Source organism: Ascidiella aspersa, chromosome 2 (genome assembly GCF_963924565.1).
Source record: "Ascidiella aspersa chromosome 2, kaAscAspe10.2, whole genome shotgun sequence".
NCBI lineage: Eukaryota > Metazoa > Chordata > Ascidiacea > Phlebobranchia > Ascidiidae > Ascidiella > Ascidiella aspersa.
In genome coordinates this window covers 12038146-12064729 of record NC_139448.1, presented here as the reverse complement: position 1 = coordinate 12064729, position 26584 = coordinate 12038146, and the positions used below count along the sequence as shown (strand labels likewise).

Here is a 26584-nt window from a genome sequence, read left to right as displayed (position 1 = left end):
TTCTATCTGCCACTGGGGATAAAACGGCTGCTGTGGGTAATAAATCGAGTTCATTCTTGGGTCGGGCCAATACATACAGGGCTGGGTAGTAGCTGGGTCTTCGTACACGTCGTAGTGGCGAGTTCGGTAGCGGACTCTCCCGATGTACGCTGCAAAACAGTTCTGCCCTATTTAGTTTTTACCAGAAAACACATCGAAAATTAAGTTTAATTAATTAGGAAAATATGTTTCGATTATTAAAATTGGCCCAAGCTTTTGTCACTCTAAATTTCTCGCTATTACACATCGATCTCTCAAGATAGTAGAAGTAATAGGTTGATTCTCGGGTTTTATATATTTTATTAATGCACCAAAGATGTTGTCGTTAATAGGCTATATTTACTTTTTTAAATTAGATCACGTACCTGGAATATTTACCCGGTGCATCTGAATCCGGTACCTCCTAAAAATCAGCAAGCAGGGCTCTAAATTGTGAACTAGTTCGTAATCCGTTAACAAATTTCATAAGTTGGAACTCATATGGTTTCTACATGCACGTACATAATTTATTTTTGTCGTAAATAACAGATTTATACCTTTAAAATATCATACAATATATCTATAACAGATAAATAGTTTTAGGACAACAGGTAGTTTACAAGTGCAGACTAAGAAGGCTGCCGATTTTTGAACTAAACTTGTCATTTAACTTACATAAGCTAATTTAAATTGAATGGTTTGTCACTCACTCTGAAAGAGTTTCATGACAAATGCAAAGAATCTTTGTTGAACCCTGGTATAACTAATTGCACTTAAATTATTGCATTTCAGTTTTATTACCTAAACTGCAGTAATACGTCTGAGTTTGCGCGTCTTGTGAGTGACAATTATTTGTTGTTTTTACGCCCCTAAACCGGTCATAGCATTCGGCTGGGCTACTGCTGACTGCAATTAATTCGGTCATTCGCGACGTACAATACACAGTCGTCACTTATAGTTACTGCAGTGCAGCGTTTCGGCTACATTTCTACGCATCGAAGTAGATAAATAATTTATTGGCTCCGCGCAAAGGCGTCGCCTTCAGCACGTATGCCGCTCGCAAAAATACGCGCTGGTGATCAAATTTGACGGAAGCGTTGCAGAGGGGGTCATAACTAGAAGGTATTACTTTAAACGTTAAGTGTCTATGTGTCGCCATTAGTCAATTTTTAAACATCGCTTTTCAGAAACATAATGAAAATACTAAACCAGGTGTTAAGAGTGTGCTAACTAAATCTACCATGACATGTCGATAAATTGGTACTTTACGTGAAACCTAAAATTACCACAAAATTTCTGCTACAAAGAATAACTCAAATTGCACAAATAAAATTACAATTCAACATGAAAATGATTCCAAAGTCGGGTGTATGTTAAACATAGTAAATTAAACCACAACAAAGCAAACAATAATTGCATGTCAATAGAACGTGTTAGTTGACAAAATATTGCTTTATTGGCAGTTTATTCCGTTACACCAGTGGTTCTCAACCTTTTTTTCACCGCGTACCACCTCGAGGTTCTATGATCGGATTTGCTAATTAGTGAGCCCAGGAATTTCGAAACAAATGCGGCCCACTACTCTCAAAAAAGTGTCTCTTTTTTAACCTTGCAAGATACCCGTAGTCAGGTTTTGTGATTCTTTGTTGTTTTTCTATAATGTCATAAAATAAATTTGCACAGATGTTCCGGAAATATAATAGTTACTATCGTTTATGAATAAAACATTTAACTAAATAGAAAAAAAGGCTTAACCTTTTGGTAAAACCGTAATTTTACTTAAAAACATACTGCGTACAGCGTACCACCCAAAATGACTTCGCGTACCACTAGTGGTACTCGTACCACAGGTTGAGAACCACTGCGTTACACAGTAAAATATGTTGTATGTTTGCATCGAATTACCAAAAATACAAGAAAAGGCGCTAATAAATTTCACATACAAAATGAATAAATGTGTAGAGGCGCGTATATCCGGACAGATAAAATGGTAGCCTATTACGTTGCGTTGGTCAATTTAAACAAAACAAAAAAATTTGGCCGGCTCACAAAAGAGAAGGAGAGTTAATAACGTGCCGCTTGAAAATAAAGTACACTGTATATATTGTTTACGTTATGCAATCATTCGATACGTGTAACTATGATTATTTATGATAGATATATAGTTATATACGTGTGGACGTGCGATAATTTTATTTTTTGCGATATACCGATACTCGATATTTGAAGTAAAAGTATATACTATTGGGATACGATACCACAGTACGTCAATCATATGGTCTGAAAGGTAAAATTGAATAGCACAAAAGTAATGTTTTACAGATATTACATCGAAAGTTGCATGAGCGTTAGTGTTAATCTAATGTAAACCTTCGAGTGTTAGTTTACTTTCCAACGTACAAAACGCAGCGCCGGATCTCAAGTCAGGGTAAAAATAACAAAAATAATTAAGGATTAGGCACAGATACGAACCTAGTATCGGTCAAGTACTGATAACATTCCTTTGTATCAGGGAGATTTTTATATTGGATGTCCCTTTACATAAGTTACGGTTGCCAGTTTCCCAATAAAGTCCAACATATATATTACATTCAGCGTGCTTTTAACGCAGCGCGAAAAAGGTAATACATATTGTAGCGCAACGAATCGTCTTGAATTAATACATAATTAACTTGTAGTACTGTAGGCTACACATCATTGCGACAATAATGACGCGCCTTTATGGATATTCAAAAGGTTGCTGCGAAACGTGAATTAAGGTACTCCAGCGAAGTCAGCGGTTTGTCCGAAGTCTGGCCAACAGAAGCTACATTCAAGCTGGGGTCTTTGTAGGAGAGGGGCATGTTGATAGGCACATGGTCGTCGGGGTGAACGAAGTATGCAAGAGATTGGCGAACCACGTTGCGCTGGGCTTGCATCTCCGGTATCAGCACCCGATGTTTCTGGAATAACGAAAAGGTTTCGTCGAGGTTTCTAGTCTTCGGGACATTTAGTTGTACCATTAGTTGTTTAAAGATTCAATGTCGTATTTAGTTGTCTTTGCTGAAATAAAATTGAGCCCAAATACACACGTTTTTAAGAAACGATTTGGGACAGGAGTTTCTTAACCTTTTTACGCCAGGGTGCGTATGTTATAGCCCTCTTAAAAGGAGAACTAAAAATATTCATGCTCAGATGAGCCGAAAGACAAAATCACCTATAGCATGGTAACAATTTGAAGTGATTTGTTCTCTGTGGTGCACCGGTTAAAAAACGCTGTTTTAGAGGGTTGTTAGGTGTTGCTGTTGCCGCGTTCGCCTCAAAATGCAAAATACAAGTCGAAACTAATTTACACAAAATTTAGCACATTATCTGTGTCCTGCATGAGCGTTTTTTGTTAATTTTTGTCAAGCTGATCAACTCCAACTTGTTAACATCTAACAACGTTAAAAAGATTAGTACGAACCACAACAAATCCCCAGGTTTATCTCACTTAACCAAATTTGACACGCGATAGTTAGTCAGCAGTTGGCACTACAAAAGGGCCACGACACGACCGACAGGTGTATAACCAAACCTGACTTGGCCAACTAGATCTATTAAGCTTTTTAAAATTAGATTAGAATTAGAATAAGAACATTTTAGTTGTCTCAAATTAGATTAAAAATTAGAATTGCCGTAATCTTCAAAACCAAAATTGAAACAAGAATTACATGAAATTATTCGCAATTAATTTATTTAAATCGCAATTTATTCTTATAAGAATGTCAATAGTAATTTTTTGTGTGCTAATTTCTATACATTTTAGCATAGCCTATAGTTTTTAGAAAAATGACCTACCAGTCATTCTGACCAAAGTGTGTTAATTTAAATTTTTGTTTTGACCGAGAGACGCTGTTGGACAAAGTAGAATTTTTGGCCGAACGCAAATTAGATTAGAACTAATTAGAGCACGCAATCACGTCACAAATTAGATTAGAATTAGAATTAGCTACATTTGCTCTGAATGATTGAATTAAAAAACTAGAATTATCTAGTTGTCCAAGTCTGGACCAAACCAAAGACGTATGCAAAGTGCGAGGCTCTGTTATAAAACATTGTTTTGTAACTTGCAGACGAGCTAAAACGATTGCTTGGAGAACAAGTTGAAACACTTTCGTAAGTAAGGAATCTCACGCAGACAATAAAATGTAAATGAAAGATTCTCGCTTTCTTATCAGATGATGTAAGACTGTTTACAATAAAAAGGTATAAAAAGTGTTATTTACAGTTGATTTCATTTTTCCGTTTGACCAGAATTGTAACAGGTCACCAATGTTGGCTACAACTGTATCATCGATTGGTTTTGCATCAACAAATTCCCCATTAAGATTTTCCACCTAGAAAAGGCAGAATATTTTTCACAAGACTACCTTTTCAATTGAAATGCAATTTGTATTTCGACTGCAACGTTTAAAGAGTCATACAGTTCGTAGTGACAACTGGGAATGTACTGTTCTTAAGAAAAGTGGGGCCGTAATGGTTGTCAATGTTCAACTTATTGAATGTTTATTGTTGTTATGTACAAACATAAAAAGAACAGTGCAACACATTTAATTAGTATGTTGCCATAAATTTGGTTCCCTCCAATTAACATCTAGTGCACTGGCAATGCATTGAATAGGTAACCAAATCTGGATGAGAAATATGTGCTGACGAGCTCAAGCGCGTGTGCTAACATGCTTGACATGACTAGGACAAACTTACTTGCAAACCACCAATGTCGTCTTGAAAGAGAAGTGTTAAGGAGCCGTAATCTGAATGCTCGCCCAAACGAATCTGGTTCGGTTTTACAGGAGATTGAACAGGCGGATAGTAAAGGGTCCGGCATGTAGTTTGATTTTCCTTCTCATGCATCAAAGCATGGCATTTCTCAAAGAAATGTTCATCCTTACAAAACATTTTATATTTTGGTCCACATAATACATTAACTTAAAAATTAAATTTATTTAAAGCTTTAAAGTAACATTCAACAGAACAAATATAATAGGTGATGGCAAACAACATCTATCACTATAATATAAGCAGATTAAAAGAACAATCTTACCTGTAAACCCATTCCAACAGACAGTGCATGCAACACAATGTTCGTTAATTTTCTAGCCTCTTCCATATAGGTTTTAAAAGCCGATGAAAAATTTGGCGAAAGATCGTGAGGCCAATTGGTATCATATGAGCAGCAAACTCCAGATACATTAAAAGCCTCCTTGTAATCTCCTGGTCGCTCAGGGTTAATACTACAAAACATCCTTTCTTGTGTATTTCAAAAGAAAGGTCTTTGCGGGCCGCACGAAACGTTAATTAGGAATTGTGTTATTAAAGTGTTAGAACAAGTTTAATCTGGCGGGCCTCGCATTTTGTGGCACTTGAACATGTGTTAATTCCATTCAAGGCTGCAGTAAAGTGTTGGCGCAAAGTGTTTGCTTGGTTTAAAATTCGAGTCCACAGATTGTCATTCATACTACCAATAAAAACTTCAATAAAACTACTTTGAGAAAACGCGAAAACTTTAATGGTTAATCTTGTTCAGTGTTTGTTAACCATTTGAAGTCCGGGCGCACCTGGCTAGCGAAGCGAGCACGTTTTTTTGTTTCTGGTATACCGTACCGTTATTTCTTCTAAATTTCTTGCAAGTTTTTATTACATTGCCCATAATAATAAAATGTTAAAAAATGTATGTGCAATATTTTTTAATATGTTTTCCGTTTGTCCGCGATGCCATTGTCAGCTATTCACGCCGCAACAGTAAAGAAGCGCTGGTCTATAGTTAACAAAGCTAATGTATAAAACTCATTCGCGCTTGCAAACTTTTTGCACTCGTGTAGTTAAAATAGTTGAAAAGTATGTGAATGGACTCGTGTCTAGTTTGTCAATGGGCCGTAGGTAGCCGTCCCCTGTTTCAAAGGATAGCTAGGCCAAATGGCAAAACACTCTTTTTCTGTCCTGGTGCTATTATATTTTTTGGACTTATCTTTAATTGTTTCAACACTGCACTAAATACAATAATTCTGAATCTAGTATATAAAAATTCAACCTTAAAGGCTTAAATTTAGAAATTGATTACTTGATGGTAAATCATAGATTTTAAAACAAATTAATTAGTGGTAGGCTGGTACTTTTGCCAACAAGGCGATTTTAGTTAAATCACTACATTTAAAACAGGCTTCATGTTTGCTAAATTAATTCCAACAATCTATTTTTTTTTCACTCTCTTTAGATGACCAAAAACGAGCAAAATATGTATTACTAAAAAACCTGTAACAAACATATTTATAATCAACCAATAGACAAAATTTAATAGGCAGATGTGACATAAAATTATGTCAAACAGGGTGATTTCCTGTTTCAACTTTCTCACAATTTAGGTCTAGAAACACAGAAAAACTATTTTTGATATTGAAATTTAGTTTGCCAATTTTAGTAACAAAACTTTAGCTTAGGGTTACCTTTCCACCTCAAGACCAATATAACCATAGTTAGTTTTAGGATTTCTGGAATATCGCTTTTTTTCACTGTAGTTATTCAGAAAGAAAGCTTTTGATGCAGCTTTCACATCCTCCAAAACAGCACTAAAACAAGTTAAATAAATATTAAATTGTAAAATATGAAGAATTTACACCAGGATTTGCTTAGCGACATCTGATCATAATTTACATTTTATTCCGATACCAATACCTGATATTTTTGGCAAAAAGTAGTGATCCAATACTAACTGCTGTCATTTCTATGCTTAAGCAAACAAAATAGATAAGATTAAAATGTTGAAAGCAAGTTTTTTTTAGCTTGTTAGTCTAAAATTTGCTGTAGCGTTAGAAATTCTACTGAACTTGTATTGTTAACCTACTATTTTTTGATGAATTTACCCTTCAAGGTATATTAGCTGCAGTTGATCACAAATAATGGCAAAAATTCCTGCATTAATTTGGTATCGGAGCGGCACGGATACCAGACAAGTACCGGCCAGTACCGATACTACCACTTGGCATCGGCTATCAGCTCCTATCCCATATTGCATCCCTAATTATAACCATATGTAATAGATTTTAGAAGTTTTGTTATGTAGGTAATACTAGATCAATGCTTGAACTAAAAACAAAGGTTGCTTTTTTCTATGTTATAAAAAAAACACATGTTACAGTACCACTAGAATTTTGATACTTGACTATGTTACAACAACCACCTGGGAAAGCCAGTGTTTGAAAGGTAAGCAAATCCGAATTGAGAAAAAGCTGATGCAAGGCTGGTCCCAACTTGGTGTAAATCATCTTCTATAAACTTCTCAGTTCTGTTCAAACACTGTTTGAAATCTATTACAGGGATATAGCTATCAACAATTGTGCCCATACTTAAGTTTACTGCAATGTATCTAACACACTATGTTTAATTAAAATCTATTAGCGACTAATTTAAAATAAATATATTATTTTTATTCACATAAAAAATTATTAATAGCAATTACTGGATTTCCTGATCCTGTATCTAACCTTATAATACTTAATACAAATGGCTATTGCAAAGTTAAGTTAATCAGAGTTGAAATTTTAGATACTATGCAAAAAGGACGTTTTTACAGCTAAAAATATCGCAGCTGTAATATAGTAACGGCTAAAATAAGTGCCACTAACTAAAGCTTTGTGGTGCTGGACTTTTTGCAACTAAACGCATTTTACGGCTTTTTTCCACGAAAAACGCGGCAACAGTGGCGGCTCAAAATGCAACTGTACAGGTCAACCTTTGACCCACTATTACCTTTTTGCTAGAGTTGAACTGGCTCCTTTGCAACCTAGTGCATACGGGTGATCTTAGCCCGGTTGAACCGAGAAAATAAAGGCTGGTTCACACATAACGCGTTGCCAGCGTTAATAGCAAACACTTCTAACCAAAAGCGTCAAAGTTGAAATATTTCAACTTTTTGGCAACCGCAACCGAAAGCGTTTTTTAAAAACGTTTTACGTTAACGCTAGACGCGTCTAGTTGAACCAGCCTTTAGTTTCATCAACAATAAAACGCCATTGACAACGTGCATAATAATTATAAATTTGTTAATGGAAATGGAGTGTGCAACTTCCTAATCCTGCCTAAGTCATAAAACACATTAGAACAAGATATGTCCCGAAAATAATTTTCGGCTCACATAATTAGAAGCAACGCAGTTAACGTACAAATTCACTAAATAGGGGAAATTCCCATACACACTCGATACCAAGATTTCAACAGTTTAAATCTCTTTGCTTAATACCAGGGAGTCGAACCGGAACTTTATGAACCGGTTTTGGGTGAATTTTATCCGAACCGTAACCGAACCTGAACCGGTTTTTATAAGATTTTAAGGAGCCGAACCGGAACTGAGGTACGCCATGTTCAAACAAGTTACGCCATGTTCAAAATTTAATGAAAAAAATATGAATATTGAATGAAAAAATTGTTGATTTTTTATTTTTTAGATATTTGAATAATGAGTTGCTGTTTTTTTAATAAGTCACGTATAACTTAGATTAAATGACTTACAATTCAAACATTATTTTCTACATTTATCCACCCACATTTTGAGATTTAACGCAAATTATATTGTATCTGAACCGGAACTTTATGAACCGGTTTTGAAATAGCGATGGTCGAACCGGAGCTGAACCGGAACTTTTAAATTCCTCCGAACCAAAACCGGAACAGAACCGGATTCCGAAAAAATTCTTGAACCCGAACCGAACCTAAACCGGAAAAGTCAAACGGTTCGACTCCCTGCTTACAATTCAAACATTATTTTCTACATTTATCCACCCACATTTTGAGATTTCACGCAAATTATATTGTATCTGAACCGGAACTTTATGAACCGGTTTTGAAATAGCGATGGTCGAACCAGAGCTGAACCGGATCTTTTAAATTCCTCCTAACAGAAACCGGAACTGAACCGTATTCCGAAAAAATCCTTGAACCCGAACCGAACCTGAACCGGAAAAGTCAAACGGTTCGACTCCCTGCTCAATACTGAAACAAGCATTTTATATTACCATGGAAATTATTTTTTTTTCGTTATTCAACTATTCTTTTTATCAGAAAATTCATTCAAGGAAAACTGTTTGACCAGTAAAACATATTCCTTTTGCACGGAATAAAATAATACAGTTTGTATAAGCGTACAATGTATTTAAAAACACAAACACTATTTACAACAACAGAGGCGTACTGCCAAATGACCAACACTGTTACCGAATGCAACATTGCTATGGAATACATTGTCCGGTATACTAACCAGAGTCGATAAAACTTCTTTTAAAAAAGTTAATAGATCCCAATAAAACTTCAAAATGTGAAAATGTGATGGCAAAACCTTAATTGGCCCAAAACTACAATAACAAGCGAAGAAGAGCTGTAGGTTTCCCGATGAATTGTATACGACCGTCAAAATTATAATTTGGATAACAGTCGATTTAAAGGTTATAATAACGTATTATTTATAAAAGTATTTTTTAACATGGCTGAAACATGTTGATCCCCAAGAAGATGGTCTCGTTCCCATTATTGTCCCCGGCTAGTCCACAAGCCCACCATTACGTAGTGTTAAGCTGCATTAGAAGGGGCAGCATAAAAGCATGACGTCACAGACATGAACGTTAGCGAAAATAATAACTCTTAACAACAAACGCGTGTTCAAAAAGATTTCTTATAGACTGACTTGAAAGAACAAAGCGACAGTGATTCGGGGGAAGTTCTGGCGAAGGAAAACATAATCGTTACTCCAGATTGGAGTAGAAGTCGTCAAGCGAATTACCGCCTGCCTCTTGTTCCTCTTCATATCCGCCCTCGGGCTGATTTTGCTCAGAAGGCACACTGTCGTATGTGTTGTTATTGTCGGTCGGATACGATTCCTGCTGACCCGGTTCTTCGTCAGCCGGCATATCGTACGGATTCTCACCCTCTTGTGCGTAACCCTGTTGATCGTACTGGTGTTGATCATCCGCGGGCGGGTTATTTTCAGTAGGCTGATCGTATCCGTTGTCTTGATCCCCATAGCCGTTCTCCTGGTTCGGCTGCTCTTCGGCCTGGTAGCTCTCCTGCGGTGGTTCATAGTTGTCATTGTACTGGCTTCTGTCCGCATCAGGCTCCGGTTCCGCGTAATGTCCACCCTCTTCCGTCGGTTCCGTGTTTTGCCCGTAGCCAGGCTCGCCTTGTTTCTCTTCCTGCTCGACCGGCTCGTATTGACTCGCTTCACGTTTTTCCTGCTCGCTCTGCTCTGGCGCACTCTGCTCCTCGTGCTTGTCGTCATTTCGCGGCTCTACCACTGCTGGCTCAGGACTGGCTGGTTTCGCAACAACGTCCGTCACTTCCTCCCGCCTTGCCGAGTATTTAGTAACTAAAACAGAGAATGCAGTTTACTATTTGTTCCATAAATTCGGATAACACGGCATTTTCGGCTTCGCGTTGCAGATGAAATGAAACTTATCAAACCGCTTGACTTATTAAGTGTATTAAAAATCCTATTTTCAAACCACCACCTGTTTCGACTACTTCGTGTTTCTCCCAAAACAAATCGCCGTATCGAACTACAAAATGTCGAAATAAACGCCGGAAAACTCACCTTCTTCCCGTCGTCTCCTACTCTTGGTGGATGCAAGTTCCTTGCCCTTATAGGCGTTGTTGCTAATCTGGTTTGTCATCCGCAAGTTTCGGATCGTCTCTGGGTCGTCGGCAACCTTAAACGTCAGTGTTGCAAGCAAATCATTTGAAATGACTTAAGTCCCAGTCAAGTCATTTGCAAAAAAAACAAGTCAAGACCCAGTACATTATCGGTTGCCCAAAGTCATTATCGGTTGCCCAAGTCAAGTTTCAGTGAAGTCATTACGAGATCACGTCAATTTCAAGTCATTTCATTGACATCTAAGTAAACTGTTAAACTATTAAAATTGGTAAACTCGTCCGTTTATAAGCAATAATTTAACTAAAAAAATAACACTAACACATTGAACAGCAATAAAAGTGTTTAATGTACAAAACTTATTTAAATGAAAAACACGCAAAATTTAAATGAAAAACACTTAATTTAACCCCAAGTTATTTGACAAAATGACTTAGGTACAAGTCATGGCGTTTTGGTCAAAATATTAAAGTCAGGGCAAGGCATTTGAAAACAGTGAATTGAGTAAAGTCAATGACTTAAGTCATTACACACTATTAAACGTATATAGTTTTAATTGCTGACAACACATGAAGTTGTTTTTAATTAGAAGCCAGGGTTGTTGTTGTGGGTGGTTGGACATTGATTCAACCAACAAAGCATTAGTTAGCTATTTTTAACAACAAATAAAGTCAGCACAAACAGCAATGTAAATGGTGATCTAATTGACTCGACGGAAAGAAATTTCATATTAGCAGAAATTATGTTGAGCAAAAACCAGTCACTCAAAATTGCATCTAACGATCGATGCAAGGGAAGACAATAGCACGCTCAAAACACTAGACGGCTGAAGATGCACTTGTTTTTTTGTATCGTACCATAACGACCTATTAGGATAGAATATAATATTCTCAGGATATACCGGGTATTATTATGAACACAATAATAGAGTCATTCACACTTTCGTTCGACGTAGCATTTCCTCACAACATTAGTAGCGGTTATAAAACTGTGCGTGGCTTTAATTTTTCAAAGGCATGCCTTAATGATACCGTTTTGTATGTGAACTCGACATAAATTCCTTATAGCAGGGATGGCGAACCACTGTCCCACCACAGATTTTTAATGACCCATTTGTCTCTCAAGAAATACCGAAATGTTACCAATCATTTCCATGAAAGAACAAATAAAAAAAAAACAGTTCTTCGTTAGATAACACTATACTGTTTAAATCAGGGCTGGCAAATCTGTGGGTCGTGCAAAAGTGTTCAAGGGGTGACGAGTAGGCCTACATTAACTGCACTTTAACAAATCAGTGCAGAAAAGCAGACAATTCAAAGCATTTTGTTTATCGCTGTAAAACGTATCGGGTAGTGATCCTTTAGGGAAAACTGTGAGTTCGCGGACTAAAAGTTTTAACAACCCTGGTTAAACCAATAAAACATGCTGAAAAGCTTTCTGCTGAACTCTTGTAATCCCATAAAAAAACTATTAAGCTTCTTAATATTTTCGGGATTTTTAATTTGGAAATCATCCAAAAACCTTGAATTACCAGCCCAGACAATAATACTTAAAACGACGCAGCAGAGTTTCGCATAAAATTAGCAAATAATTAAATGTATGACCCACTTGATTTAATAAACAGCAATATAACGCTTATTTCAAAGGCCTTTTTGCGACTTTCAAAAATTAGATAGGTTCTTAAATTGTTGTACAGATGAACCTGTCCTGCTATAGAAGTACGCGAAGGATTCCACAGGTCTAAAAAAATGAGTTTGGGACAAATAATGAAAATTTAATATAAATGCGATTCTTGGAAGTTGTACTCATAAGTAATATTTTGCCACATTAAACTGATCTATTTAGCTGTTTTTTAACTATTTTTTGCCTTTAATAAACTCAAGGAAATTTGATCCTCGTGGATTCTTTTGAGATCAGGTTAAATGCAGCGACAGTGAAATACCGAAAATAGCAAAGTACTACTGCATTCGCTTAAGAACATCAAACACTATACTAAAGCAAGAAAAACGAATGGGAAATATCAAAGGGATGTCAAGGGGAAAAAAGGCGTTTTAACAGTCCAATGCTAGTACCGTAGATGTCTAAATACCGCAATTATACATAACATATCTTGAAAGTATTGCCCTTGTGGTTTCGTTCGTGATCAATACATTGCAATGTAGTAGGCGGCGTTATTACCTGTGTGAACTTTGCTTTGTTCTTCTCAAACTCGCTCTTGTACTTGGTAGTGCTAACCAGATTGGACATCCGCTTGGCGTTTGCGAGTTCTGGCGTGTCAGTCACGCTCGTGTAGCCCTTGCCCTTAGATTTGGTGAACGATTCTTTGTATTTTTTCTGAACAAAAATGCCAAGAATGTTTTAAGGGATATAAGTTTTTTACAAGTATTTTGTTTTAAAGAATTTTGAGTTAAGTACTGCAATCATGTGTAGAATCACGCGTGATTCACAAAATACAAGTTATTCGAACCACAAACAAACTGCTTTTAATGGTAAATTGTTGCCGATTAGTTAACAAAATATGAAACTACATTGGTTTATTAGTTTCCCTTTAGGTACAATAGGTAAATAGAACACGGTTGACATACATTAAAGCGAAACGGTTCGTAATGCCAAGTGCGATGCCGATGGTGTTTGCCAATCATTCGACATAAAGTGGAAACGATCCAACCCGATCAAACTATAATCATTTTAAAACGTTTTCTATGTGGCAAATATAAGCCTTGCAGCATGGCAAAACACCATGTAGGGAATGATATTCCTCCCAAACTATACGAAGCGTCGTGACAAGGCTAAACGCCAAGGCGCGTTTCTAGTATAAGTTTGCGAAATATTCGGCAAAATAAAGTTGTACTCCAAAAAAGGCGGTCGTTCCTAAAGTGCCGGTTACTCATTACACGTCGGGTATAATGTTAAAATAATGAAACTAGAATAACTGGACGCCTAGCAGACATTTCAATTTATATACCGCGTGGCTGTAATTACCGCAATCACTGTTTTTAAAAGAAAAGTATATATACTTTTTTATTTGAAGCACAGATAAAAAACGGTTGTGTCTTGAATAGATTTCACATTAAATATTACTTTTTCCTATAACAAACATCCTTTTGTGCAAATAAGTTAAAGAATGTTAAATAAGTTAGAACGTTAAAAGGGTCGACTGGATAAGTTAAACTTAACTTTGATTAATATACGAAACGTGGTAGGGTATTATCAAAAAATCATGCTGTTTTATCACAATCTATATGGCCAATCAAAAAGCGGTCATCGCTGATTCAATGCTATAAGTTGACTAATGTCACGCGAGGTCTAAAAGATAAGTAGACCAATAAACAAGATGAAAGAATGGCGTTTTTATATTTACAGGACATTTAGCATAAAATGCAACTCATTCCTATTACAAGCGTCAACAAAAGTGTGATTTTTTTCTTTGTAATACATTGCGAATGGTTTATCAAAGTTGTTGTACAACAAAACCAACCTGGCTTTGTTGCTTGGACATGTTAAGGGCGTGCATCATGCTTGGGGTCATATACGACTTTGCAGCGGCCGCCGCCCATCGCTTTTTCTTTTCTTCTTCCGTTTCTGGCATGTTGTGTCGGTCAGCGCTTTTTCGCCTAGTTCAAATTAATGTTTCACCTGAGCAGAGGCAAACAAACGAAATAAATCGCAGACGGTTTCGCAAACAATGAATTGTAACGCAGTGCTATTGATTAAAAGTGCTCTTTCCAGTCTGATGTGTTTGCCTTGTTCGAAACAAATTTAGGGAAAGTAACCACACAAAATCCTCTCAGCTACATAGTTAACTTTAAACATTCACATGTTATTTACGTGGAGTAACGTGTATTTGTACAGCACTTTTACTATCTAATGTTATAGGCAATAATTTATGTCTGGCACGTACAACTTAGAAGCTGGAGATACATACTGTGCTCTGCCTTACATATAAAAGAGTTAAAATTGACAGCATATTAAATAACAAAAACTGTCAATTTACCTATATTCCCAACATAGCTCTAACGCTGAAAGCATGGCTACAGACTGACCAAAACCTACCATTATTGGAGGTTAAACTACCATGGCTCGTTATACATTTCAAGCCTTTCCTGTCTATTGATAAGCCTGCACTTTGCCGGTGCCCTGTATGTGATTTCCGCTAATGAAAATCGCAACCTTTGGTCTATTCCTCCAACATTACATCTTTTAGTAGGTGGCTTAGCAATGTTGAAATCACATTACGGTGCTGTATACGCCTTGTAATATTTAACAATTGCGAAAAAACAAAAACAAAGCCAGCCTTAAGCCACTGGGTTCACGCAGACCGGGCTTTCACATAGAAGTTTTACAAAGGCATCTGTCGCGACGTCACTTCCTCCTCCGCTCTTTCTCCGGCCGCTCTTACTCTTCTCACTTTTTTTCGGTGGCGGAGGCGCAGCGACGCTCGCGGCTACTTCCCGCTGTCATCTCTGTGATGCAGAAACTGCTGAAGCCGGCGTGATTCCGATATTCATGTTTGTTCCGACCAATGCTGCATGTAGTAGTGCCACTCGTGTATGCAGCATTGTAGGGGCTGACGATGTCTCACGTGGCATGGGAGTTACACGCACAGTCTTTTGAAAAAAGGGTCCATTTTAGCTTAAGTTTAAATTTGCTGAAGCAAGGCCAGAGTTTCCAACTTAGCAACAGAAATCCATACTAAGTTATCCGCAACATCTATACAAAATTTTCTTAAACAATCCTTACAACGGTATTTTCAAATTTAACACATTTGTACCGACCAAATTGCAAAACTTATCGTGTAAGCATCAAATTAAGAAAAAATGGTACGAAAGCAATTTATTAACAGAAAGTGATTCTTCGATCGGTCCTTCCGTATTTCAGCTGCTTTGTATTGCTATACCAGGAAACGTTTCAGAGTAGCCTACCGCTGAACTGGATCGCGAGAACGATTGACAAAATTTGACAGTTATGACGTCAAAAACACACACGTCACATTTTTTGCCAACTTGTCATCGAGGGCATGCCGAAGGCATTTCCTGTTCTGACCAAACTTCAAGAAATTGTACCTAAATAGAAGCTATTACTAATAGTAAGAATACGTCAACGTTGAATCAAAAAGGCGGGAGCCTTACAAGGGTATGACAATACGAGTGTCAATATTGATGATCAAAAGTACGACTTTTGGAAGGCTAGATCACAGTGTTCAACACATATGACATCATACCTTGAAAAAAAACCTAAATACTTTAAGATAAGCACCAACAAAAGGTCTGGTAAAAATGTGTAATTGCTTATTACATTGTGCCTCAAAACTATAAAAATAAAGTTTTTTGGGGCCAAGTGAAGTTGTGTTTCCCTATATTTTAACTATTTTTATCACAATTTTTACGTACACATAGCTTTGAGGACATACTGGCTGTAAGTATCGTAAACAATTATTTTACTTCGAACTCAGTATAACTGCGTTTCGAGGGCTTCTATGCGGCGCCCGAACAAACAGCAATCGAGTAACTTCCGCGAAGCAGCGACGTCACTCGAAGATGGATGGAGATTAAACTGCCCTTCCACATCCTTCGAGATGACGGGCTCGAAGAAAGAAAGTGGGTAATCTAAAGAAATCACGCGAGCCGTAGAAGCGAGTAAACTTAAAGCGGCGTATTTAAATTCGTATGGCTCCACACCAGTGTTGTAATGACTTGAGTTATTGACTTGATTTAAGTACACTTAATTAAGTCATTTTGTCAAATAACTTGCGATTAAATTGGGTGTTTTTCATTCAAATTTATCTCAAGTTTTGCACATTAAACACGTTTATTGCTGTATATTGCGTTTGTGTTATGTTTTTATTTAAATTGTTGGTTATAGTCGGACGAGTTTACCTATTTTGATAGTTTAACACTTTTATGCCAATGACATGACTTGAAATTGACTTGCTCTCATAACGACTTGATTGGGACTTGACTTGGGCAACCGCCGATGACTTGGACTGGAAATTGACTTGTTATGTGTGCAAAATACTTGACTTGGACTTGAGTTATTTTTAAAAGGACTTGACTGGGACTTTCAAAATTTCTTGTTTGCAACACTGGTTCACACACACACAAGCACGCGAAACCCACACCTTTGGCAAACGCTGAGCTACGTGCGGTGATTCGACTTCCTGAAGAGTGCTCAACGCTTCGCCTGAAATTATCCACGTGATCAGGTTATACGGAGGGACGTAAGAGCTTGTCTGTAAAACTCTGCTTGACAAAGGCGTCATCTGCTAAGGTTCATACGCGTTGAGTTCGGCCGCCTGAAACGACGTTGCCAGAGAGAGGCATTTAAAAGTGTGCTCCGGACAGCAGATTATGTTTATGTAAAGCGTCTGGGCGGTTTACTTCTGCTTCCAGTGTCCAGATAGCAAGGATCATGACTTCCAACCGCAAGTTGGTGAGCGTTAATGTCGTCGACGTCGAAAAAAGGAGAAAACCTTCGAAACATTATGTGAGTTTGTGGAAACTTTAGACTTCTGGTAGAATAAATAATTTTAAGAAAATTACCTTTAAACGCAATAAAAGTATTGTGTTAACGTGACGAATGTAGGACAGAAATTGATTTTTTGAGCTTTCAAACCTAAATTTAAAAGCAACGTTTTAAATAGGTTACTTTCGGGGCAGCGTTTTTAACAGAGCAGTTAGAATATTACCTATTTTTAAGCTAAAACTATTAAGTTATCACTAATACCGAAGCACAATTCGGGTAAATTTATGTATAATGTGAAAATTTTCAATTTCCTTATTTCTGCAGGTTTACGTTATGAGTGTTTCTTGGAGCGATGGAAACCTCTGTCGAATCGCGAGGAGATTTAGTTCGTTTTTTAACATGCACGTAAGTACCACAGCTCAGTGTGTTTTTGTTTTTGTTTTAAGGTATATTTTTAACGATTATTAGGCCCAAATCGGTGCCTATTCATTTAAACATCCCTAATAAGTATAGAGTGATATTTACAAATAACGATTCCCACAAACTTGCTCTACGCCTTGGATTTCGTAATGAGAGTTATATAACCTACTGACCGGATTTTGTTTTCTAAGGTAATATCTCTAGGATTAAACCAAACTTATAATGCACCGATTCTGCTGGAAATTTTGCAAAGCGCGATTTCTATCGTGACACAATTGTCATTCTGTCAGGAAGCTGACGTTACGCAATCGCATGACACATGCATCAATAGAATGTATACTGTCCAAGTTTCAACTGATATGTTCTTGCTCTCTCGCCCCTCCATTATCTGAATTGTTCGGTTCTGCATTCCTCAGTGGTTTCTCGGTGCATTTTAAAATGACTTAAGTGGAAGTAAAGTCCTTCGCAAAAAATAACGAGTCAAATGTCAGTCAAGTAATTATTAAAGCAAGTCAACTTCAAGCTATTAGCATGAACATAAAACTTTTAAACTATTATTATGCAACAAAAAACATTTCATATACATAAATTCATTTTAGTAAAAAATATTAAATGATTTAGTTTTACCTAAGCCATTTAACACAATAAAGTCCAAGTCAAGTCATTTGTTCAAAAGACTTAAGTCACTGTTTTTAAATGATTTGATTTGACGTATTTTGGCCAAATGACTTGACTTAAGTGCACTTTATTCAAGTCATTTACCCAATTCATTATACAACACTGGTATTTCTACAGATGGCCCTCCTCGATAAATTTCCAGCGGAAGGCGGCCAGAAGAATCCCTCGCAACGTTCGCTTCCATTCCTGCCTGGAAAACTCTTCTTCCGACGATCACACACCCGTGACGTAACGCTACAGAGACTCGGAAAGATCAGCGAATATTGTCAGGTATGCGCACTCTTATAAATGTGTAGCCTATTTCCTTCTACGCAAACTCTCCAAAACTCAGGTTGAATTTCATAGAGGTTCAGAATACATACAAGTATACGTTTTGCGCAAAAGTTTGTTCGACATTTTGAAAAACAAGTTTAACGACAAGGAATTACGCTTTTTAGTTACAAAATGAAAGATTTGCTGATATTACCGGTACAAGTTACCTAATTATGCATCTATTAAAATGCATCTTAATTTAGGTCATGTCATTTAGTATATTAGGCCTACTGCATTCGTTTTTTAAAGCAACTCTTGTTAAGGGACAATTCTAATTCGAAAAGAAACCTTCTATTAAAAATATTACAAAGCACTTTGATGTGTTAATAAGCTTGTTCGTATAGTTTCGAACATGGACTGAGTTTTATATTTTAATGTCACGTTCCAATAAACAATGGAAAAAGAGCCTGTTTCGTAATTGCCAATAGCAATGATCTCGAAGTTTCTGCGTCGCTTGTCTATTATAACTAACTGCTGCGAACTCTACTGTCTGTGGAAGTGTGGAACGTCCCTATTGGTTTGCGTCACGGTTATTTATATGAAACAGGAGTTAGAGTTATTTACTACGTGATTTCCACTTACTTATATTGTATCTATTAAACGCGCCAATTAGTCACGGAGGTAGGCTACACTTGGTTTGTTTCACACTAGTAGGCTATATCGGTCTTGAGATTGCAAATACCTGCTTTTCTAATTTTGTTGAATAAAATGGGATTTTTGAACCTAAAAAGAAAATTTGTTTCTAGGTTGCCAATTTCATCACCTTATGTTATGTCATGTTTAATAAATATAAATCGCTCTTCTGGTGTAAACGAAGTATAAACCGACGTTTCGGCAGCAGATACCAGCTGACCTCATCAGGGTTAATAATTAAAACGAGAGTGCGTTAGCCATCTTATATACTGAGAAGTTTTTTCAATTTTTTACTTCACAGTATATAAGATGGCTAACGCACTCTCGTTTTAATTATTAACCCTGATGAGGTCAGCTGGTATCTGCTGCCGAAACGTCGGTTTATACTTCGTTTACACCAGAAGAGCGATTTATATTTATCGATATGTTGCCTGGTGGAGCTAACTCTATTTTTATGTCATGTTTGTTAAATGTTTTGTGACAGTATATGCATTGCGAACAATACTCGGCTATATTGTTACACAAAGTACCTTAATTGTCTGAGAATGAGTAGGCCTCCCCGCACCGCAGTTTATCGGTCTTAATTTTTTTCTTCTGGAGTTTAAACTTAAATATTATCCTTAGATCGATAACATCCGTTTCGTTATTTAAAACCAAAAACTATTATCAGGAAACAAACATAATGTTCTTTTATTGCAGGAACTTACGCAACTGCCCGATCGCATTTCTCAGTGCGAGATTATTTTAAATTTTTTTCAATCAAGCGCTGATGATGACAAACTAAGAAAACGGTAAGATATATTATTTATGCAAAATCGTTATAAGCTTGGGAGCGCCGATAAATTAGGTATTGCAAACTGCAACTAATGGATTACTTTACCCAAATACTTTTATTTCAATTCTAATTAAGGCTTAAGAGTCGTTTTGAAGTGTGCCAAAATAAAAAGTTTCAAATTGAAAAGCCTGTAATCATATTCAGTTAGATCAGTGCTTTTCAACCTTTACAATTTCCATCCGCACTTTTTTTATTTCGGAAAATTTCCATCCGCACGAAACAAGTCCAGTAAGTTTGCAACCTTTAGTTTTTATGTGAAATAACAATGAAGGGGTTTGTGTATTAAAATCATGGAACTAAGCCTTGACCGATATAAAATAGATAGCTTAATCTGCAATGAACCACTATACGAGACTATATTATTGTAAATGTAACGCATAAGTGGGCGCACGAGCTTACTTGATTACTGTATTACACATAATGCACAATAATAACATGCACCATTTTCATCCGCACAAGTGCGTACCATCCCACGGGTTGAAAAGCACTGAGTTAGATAACATATAAGGGCATGTTGATAAAATCGCACTGCGCATTTGTATAGATTAGATTTTATTTTAAAGACGTGTAACACTCATCACACATAGAGTTAGCTGCATAATACAAACAGTCTTATATTATGTTTAACGTTTGTTTATGTTTGTTTTGGATGTCATAACGTCTATATAACATTTGCAATTTTATTACAGATCTGGAAGCGATGAAAACGGTAAGTGTACCATTGTGATTTTAAAAATATCATAAAACAATGCGGGTCACCTTCTTTAAGCAGTTGCCTATATCAAGGTTTAACACAAATAGTAACTACTGCAGAAACGCAAGAAATCCGCAACATCACAGGCCCAATCGAAACCGAATCTTATATCGCCATCGCCGATTACAAAGCTGAGGCAAAGAATCAGCTCAGTCTTCACGTTGGAGAAGTTGTGGAGGTCGTCGATAAAAACGACACAGGTAAGTAATTTGTTATTAATTGACCGGGGATAAGAGTAAAAATTGCTGCTCATTTCCTGAGCACTGTTGTTTGAGTATTAGGAGATGTATATAAAAGTATTTAAATGTATCACTAAAGAAAATGGCAAGCAACTTGTTTTACTGTTTAATACTTTTGCAATGGCAGAACTTGAAATTGAATACAACAGATCCTTAAACTACTAAAGTGAATCGAAACCTATTTTAGGTTATAAGTTTGAAAACCCATACTTTGTTTAAATGATTAGGGACATTTTTGTGCAAATGGCAAATAAATAGAAAAAATAGGCTTCTTCCACGAGCAAACAAGAAGAAATTTAAATGGCTTTGTTTTTCGAAGAAATGATGCTTTCGTATAATTTAAATTATTTAATTGGTTTGCCCGGATCTTCACTGACCATTAGTAAAACTAATCGGGCAGCCAAGTGCAAAAGTTATGTAATATTCAACACTTGAAGATACGCTTACAGTTAAAATTGCTATATAGGGATTTTTCCGGACATTCTGTTAAGCTTTGCGTCGACGAGGAAATTATTATTTAACTAAATCATATCAGTGAGGAGAGTTAGAAAGGGTTTTTCGGTTTGACGAAATATAATCATAGGCCTATTGTACTTCCATTGTACAGACAGTACTTTCATTGTACAATATTAACAACGCCTCAGGTGGTTATTCAACGTGTTGTAAATGTTTCCGGACTTTTTCCAGTTAAAAATGGTGATAAAACTATGGCTTTTGTATTACTCTCTAATTTGGGCAACTTCGTCAAACAAGGTTACATCACTCTCTGTATAGGTTGGTGGCTGGTTTGCAATGTTTACGACTCAAACGGCTTTGTTCCCGGTGCGTTTCTTGAAAAGTTAGACGGAGACCAAGACGACAGTGATGGAAATGAGAAAGAAGGTGAAGACGAAGGTAAGTTTTAATCGATTTCTAAATGTCGAATTGCTTTATAAATTTACGACAGATCTGTTTGCATTTCGTTAAAGGAAACTGGTACACGGCCAAGATGACGTACAACACAGCCTCGGAAGAGGAGATAAGTTTTCCTGCGGGTGCACAGCTCGAAGTTTTGCAGAAAAGCATGGACGGCTGGTGGCTAGTCAGGTGAGACAGAAAAATAAGCTTTTTATTAATCTTCGTTTAGTAAAAGCAAAGCATTTCTGCGGTTATATGTTAGGCCATTTCTGTTAAATTCAAGGATTTTTGTTTGTACTAATTGTCTGCTTTTTATAGGACGAAATTTCCTGCCGAAATCTAATACAAATCAAGCAATTTTTTTTAAACTTCAATTCAATATTTTTAGTCATGTTGCCAACTCAAACCGATTAATCTTATGATTTTGTTATTTGTACCAATTACATGTCATTTTATACCACGAAATCTCAAGTCAAAATCTGGCACAAACCATGTAACAGGAAATTGTTTCAAAGTAATATTAATATTGATTAAAACATGGTTTTGAATTGTTAATTGCAGAAACAGCGAGAGAAAGGGCTGGGCACCTGCGTCTTATTTAGTAAAGGCGGAGAAATCCCAGCACACCACATCCGCCATGCCTCACAAATTGAGCAACGGCTCGTCTGGTAAGTGACGCGCTATGTGTTGGTAATTTATCAATAGAAATCGTTCGGCTTTGATGTTTAGATAAGGCGGATTGACGTAGTAAAGATTTTGTTATTTTAACTAGTATGACGTTAAATAACAAGGGTATACAAAAACTTAACTGGTGGACTATTATTATTGATGTGCGGTTGTAAAAAGATATCTCACTTTCAGGTTGGGTTGTCACCATATAAATAGCAAAAAAATCTTCTGCCAAATTTCATAGGATTACTTGCTTTTAAGCGTCAAGATATGGCGTAAATTTCTTTAGTTTTCCTTAAAGCAATTTACGTCCCTCTTTCTACTAAAATAAATAATAAAGCTGCAGGACAATTTGCGCAAAGAAATTAGCATTTTGTATATAGGCATTAATCTCAGAACTTATATCTACTTGCATCACTTGTAGTCACTAGCTGGCAAAACAATCATCTTAATTATTTACTGCTTCTTCATCAGGATTGCCAGCAGCCCGCATCATGCCCCCTGTGCAGATCCTTCCGGCTAGAAGAGAAACCATCCGGAAGCAACTGAAGCCGGAAGCTAAGAAGGCGGCTCTTCGGAGGCTTGAGACATTCGATGAGGACCCGGAGGAGCGACTCCGTTTCGTCACTCTCTTCCCGCTCGAAAACAAGATCCCTGACGGACTGAGCTTCAAAGAGGGGCAAACTGTGGAGGTGAGGATCGGCTGAAATATTTGTTTATGTATTTGTACACCCCTCTTTATAAGGAAAAGTTAGGCTTTTGCTTTACTTTGGTAGTACTTTCAATCGTTTACACTGCAAACTACACCAATGTACTTTTTGAAGATATTATCAAGATGTGTGTGTTTTTACAAATGCTGCAGTTTTAGTGGGATAAAAACTAATGAACTGCAGTGAATGCACTGAACGCACGTACACACCTTCCTAAATGAAATTGGGCAAAAATGAAAAGCAATACTGGTACTTCCCATTATCGAGGTGTTTTCAGATAACAGGGAATTATTTGGCTCTGTAGTAAGGTATTTAAAATACGCTCTGAGTCAGCGGTTGCCGACGTGCATAGTCTGCAAGGCGGAAGCGTGCTATGATAACGTAAACAGCAATAGCATTGGTGAGTCGCAGTGGTGCAACGATTTATAGCGTCGAAGTTTAACCACAGTGGTGCAACGATTTATAGCGTCGAAGTTTTGACGCAGCAGCTTATTATGTCAGATGAATATTATGTCGAAAGTCGGAAGAGGTCATTTGGTCTCTTTTAATAGGTCCGTTTTGCCTGATTTCCAAGGGTACATGCAATGGAAGAAGACGATACCTCTCAAACTATGTTTTTTTCTACATAAATACAGTATTTTTTTTCGCGAGAGTGCAATTTCCGTTTCATTACACTAGGCTATATGCCATTAGTTGGAGAAATATACAAATCTCTTTAATATGCCTTTCACATATCCTTTTAAGTTGAACGTTTTACCTATTTCAACCAAAGAAATACGGGATTATAGTTACATATTTGAGAATCGCTTAAGAACAACAGGCGTTTTAAGATTAATATTTTAATGACGTCACGTTATGACGCAACTTAATCTGTTTGGCGCTCGCTTTAGGTTACTGTTTGAAATGTATTATTGTTAGATTACTTGTGGGTCAAGTTATTTAAGAATATGGCGGTCCGTTGTACTCCACTAGGGGTTATTTGCGAGGGGTCACTTGGGGTGAAGGGGTTACTGGGGCAAGTCACTCGCCACACTTCGGGTGAATCACTGTACTTCTGCGTCACACCACTATAAATTTGTCACGCGCGGTGCTAACAACCTGTCGAAACTATTGTGCCTATTGTTGGCTTATTATTGAATTATAACCTCCTTCCACTATTGGCGTGCGCGAATTTGTCGAACGACTTCACAACGCAGTGGCTTTGCGAGTGCTAAAATAATACCATCGCGCAATTTCAGGTGATCGAGCAGTCAGACAACGGCTGGTGGTTCGTGTCCCTAGACGGCGCCGAGGGCTGGGTGCCGGCCAACTATCTCGGGCCGGAGAGCGACGAAAAAAATGGCAAGGACCGGCGAACAAGTAGCGCCAGTTCTGGTGGCGGCAACTCCCCGCGCGTCCTCTCCCCAAGCGGAAGGGACCGGTCATCTTCCGACAACGCCCCGAACAAGAAACCGTGGGAAAACGGCGCCGCCAGCCCGAGGCCGCTTTCCGGCGGAGGGTTTTTCCCCGCGACTAGGAGCGCCGATCCCGGTCCTTCCCCGGGCAAGCAGAGGCCACCGGGCCGACCGGCGCTGCCCAAGTCGCCAAAGAAGCAGTTGAGTGTGAAACCTTATTTCGTTGATATATGATTTGTAAGGTTTTTACTGATTATTAATTTTTTACATTAGAATATTGTTTAGGCAAGATAGACACCTCTTTCCAGTTACCTTTACTATGTTTTATAGTAATAGGTTACGCTAATATGTAGGCTATATTAAAAACGTAGCTTATTGAGAGCTGGTTTACACGATTTTTATATATTTCATTCGAAGTTAAAATCACCGTTTTCTAAAAATGAGGTTAACTTAACATAGTCAAAAGGTTTTTATACATGTAAAATATGTCTCTAAAGCTGTTTTCTGAAAGTAAAACATCCTATGATTGCCCTATAGCCGTCATATTTTAAGGCAACGCCTCTCTTCGAAACCTGTTATAAATAGTTGTTATCAGATATTACGATACAATAAACATGCTGTTCAAACAAAATTACTCAAATTTATACTTGTGAAGGTTATAGTTGATAAATTAGTCACACACCAGATCTAAAGTTTCTTCCTTTGACAGGTTCGACGTGAATCGGAAAATGATATCAGGGGCGGCGACTAACCTTAAGCCAAAGACCTTACCGCCGTTTACAAGTTCTGCTTCGAAACCAATGAACGTCATGCCAGTCAAACTTCCGAAGAAAAGCTCTCCGATATTTCCAGTAGACAACTCGAACGAAGCTCAATACGTCGCAATGGTCAACTTTGCAGGTACGCCAGAAAGTGCGGAGCAAACGTAGTCTACCAAGTTGAACTCGTATTTGTTAAAAATAGCATAACAAATATTTTTTGGTCAGGCAAAGAGAAAACGGGATTGGAGGACGAGCCATGGTTCAAAGATATTGGAAGAGTGGAGGCTGAAACTTCTCTGAAAGAGGAAGGACAGGTGAGACTAACCTTTGTAACTTGAGCGCATCGTTCACCTAAAATCAGAAAGGTCACAATTGAACTTTACAGCGTTTCTTCAGGATACGAGATTTTGTATTTTTCTAACATTGAATCATATTATGTAATAGCCATATGCTTATATAACAGTAGCTACGTTTCATCTGAAGACATCGAAACACTTTACCTTAAGCTGAATTTAATAATATAGCTAAATAATTGACAAAATATTGGTAATTTAATGTTTAAAGCTATATAGGCTAATAAAATTATAAGGTTAACGGCTTCAAACTTATCGAACGCGGTTAACTATTGAACTATAAGCCTACAAATGTCCAATTTTTACGGTAAGCACAAGGTCAACCCAAAAAGTTTTATTTATCACATACCGATTTACGATGTAGGCTATTTATATTTTCGCAGGAGGGTTTTTTCATCGTGCGGCGGAGCAAGTCCGGAGGCTCGGACAACCCCTACTCGCTAACGGTGCTCCACCGGGGCGCCATTTTCAACTTCCACCTTCGGAGGAGAAGAAACGACGGAAGATTTGCCACCGGGGTCTACACTCCGGGCGAGAAGACCTTCGCGGGCATCCAGGACTTGGTCAAGTTCTACAGCGAAAATCAGCTGGTGGTGGGCGACGACAGTAACCTGGTGCAGCTGCGGGGAACCCCCGACGATTACTTGTGACTGCCTGTCTTTTTTCTTGTGTAATTGCCATTTGCTCCTTTCTTCTTTACGTTCGTGCACGGCGCTAGATATCTATGGGTGAAATCCAAGAGTGCTGTTTGTTTGCGGTTGTAAATTATGCCGGTCTCGCATTTCGTGCTTTTTT

General features: G+C 37.5%; 3 protein-coding genes across 3 annotated transcripts; 1 reads left to right on the top strand and 2 right to left on the bottom strand.

Annotated features, from left to right (window-relative positions):
* Window positions 1-2273: 2273 nt before the first annotated feature.
* Window positions 2274-7432, bottom strand: LOC146163702 (uncharacterized). The gene is made up of 6 exons (XM_083382231.1): window positions 7217-7432; window positions 6483-6605; window positions 5084-5273; window positions 4744-4926; window positions 4266-4376; window positions 2274-2960 (listed from the first exon to the last, which is right to left on the bottom strand). Exons 1-6 carry the CDS (start codon window positions 7378-7380, stop codon window positions 2748-2750), a joined length of 984 nt encoding a protein of 327 aa, XP_083238357.1. The 5' UTR covers window positions 7381-7432; the 3' UTR covers window positions 2274-2747.
* A 1733-nt stretch (window positions 7433-9165) lies between these two features.
* On the bottom strand, window positions 9166-14300 carry LOC146163701 (uncharacterized). The gene is made up of 4 exons (XM_083382378.1): window positions 14151-14300; window positions 12851-13006; window positions 10616-10730; window positions 9166-10390 (listed from the first exon to the last, which is right to left on the bottom strand). The coding sequence occupies exons 1-4, from the start codon at window positions 14259-14261 to the stop codon at window positions 9771-9773; spliced, it is 1002 nt and encodes a 333-aa protein (XP_083238504.1). The 5' UTR covers window positions 14262-14300; the 3' UTR covers window positions 9166-9770.
* Window positions 14301-16965: 2665 nt separating this feature from the next.
* LOC146163700 (SH3 and PX domain-containing protein 2B-like) lies at window positions 16966-26554 on the top strand. Its single transcript, XM_083382392.1, has 14 exons — window positions 16966-17155; window positions 17459-17539; window positions 18350-18502; window positions 19877-19968; window positions 20702-20721; window positions 20826-20966; window positions 21780-21899; window positions 21974-22091; window positions 22464-22570; window positions 23046-23263; window positions 24520-24875; window positions 25385-25575; window positions 25662-25750; window positions 26173-26554. Exons 1-14 carry the CDS (start codon window positions 17081-17083, stop codon window positions 26437-26439), a joined length of 2028 nt encoding a protein of 675 aa, XP_083238518.1. The 5' UTR covers window positions 16966-17080; the 3' UTR covers window positions 26440-26554.
* The last annotated feature ends 30 nt before the right edge of the window (window positions 26555-26584 follow it).

Excerpts from the sequence above, each read along its gene's own strand:
- LOC146163702 (XM_083382231.1), bottom strand. The coding sequence starts at position 7,380 with ATGGGCACAATTGTTGATAGCTATATCCCTGTAATAGATTTCAAACAG. Across the intron at positions 4,927-5,083 it reads CTGTTGGAATGGGTTTACAG|GATGAACATTTCTTTGAGAA; the intron begins GTAAGATTGTTC and ends ATGTTTTGTAAG. Across the intron at positions 4,377-4,743 it reads ACGACATTGGTGGTTTGCAA|GTGGAAAATCTTAATGGGGA; the intron begins GTAAGTTTGTCC and ends TGCCTTTTCTAG.
- LOC146163701 (XM_083382378.1), bottom strand. The coding sequence starts at position 14,261 with ATGCCAGAAACGGAAGAAGAAAAGAAAAAGCGATGGGCGGCGGCCGCT. Across the intron at positions 13,007-14,150 it reads TGTCCAAGCAACAAAGCCAG|AAAAAATACAAAGAATCGTT; the intron begins GTTGGTTTTGTT and ends ATTTTTGTTCAG. Across the intron at positions 10,391-10,615 it reads TAGGAGACGACGGGAAGAAG|TTACTAAATACTCGGCAAGG; the intron begins GTGAGTTTTCCG and ends TCTCTGTTTTAG.
- LOC146163700 (XM_083382392.1), top strand. The coding sequence starts at position 17,081 with ATGACTTCCAACCGCAAGTTGGTGAGCGTTAATGTCGTCGACGTCGAA. Across the intron at positions 22,571-23,045 it reads ATTGAGCAACGGCTCGTCTG|GATTGCCAGCAGCCCGCATC; the intron begins GTAAGTGACGCG and ends CTTCTTCATCAG. Across the intron at positions 24,876-25,384 it reads CCCAAGTCGCCAAAGAAGCA|GTTCGACGTGAATCGGAAAA; the intron begins GTTGAGTGTGAA and ends TTCCTTTGACAG.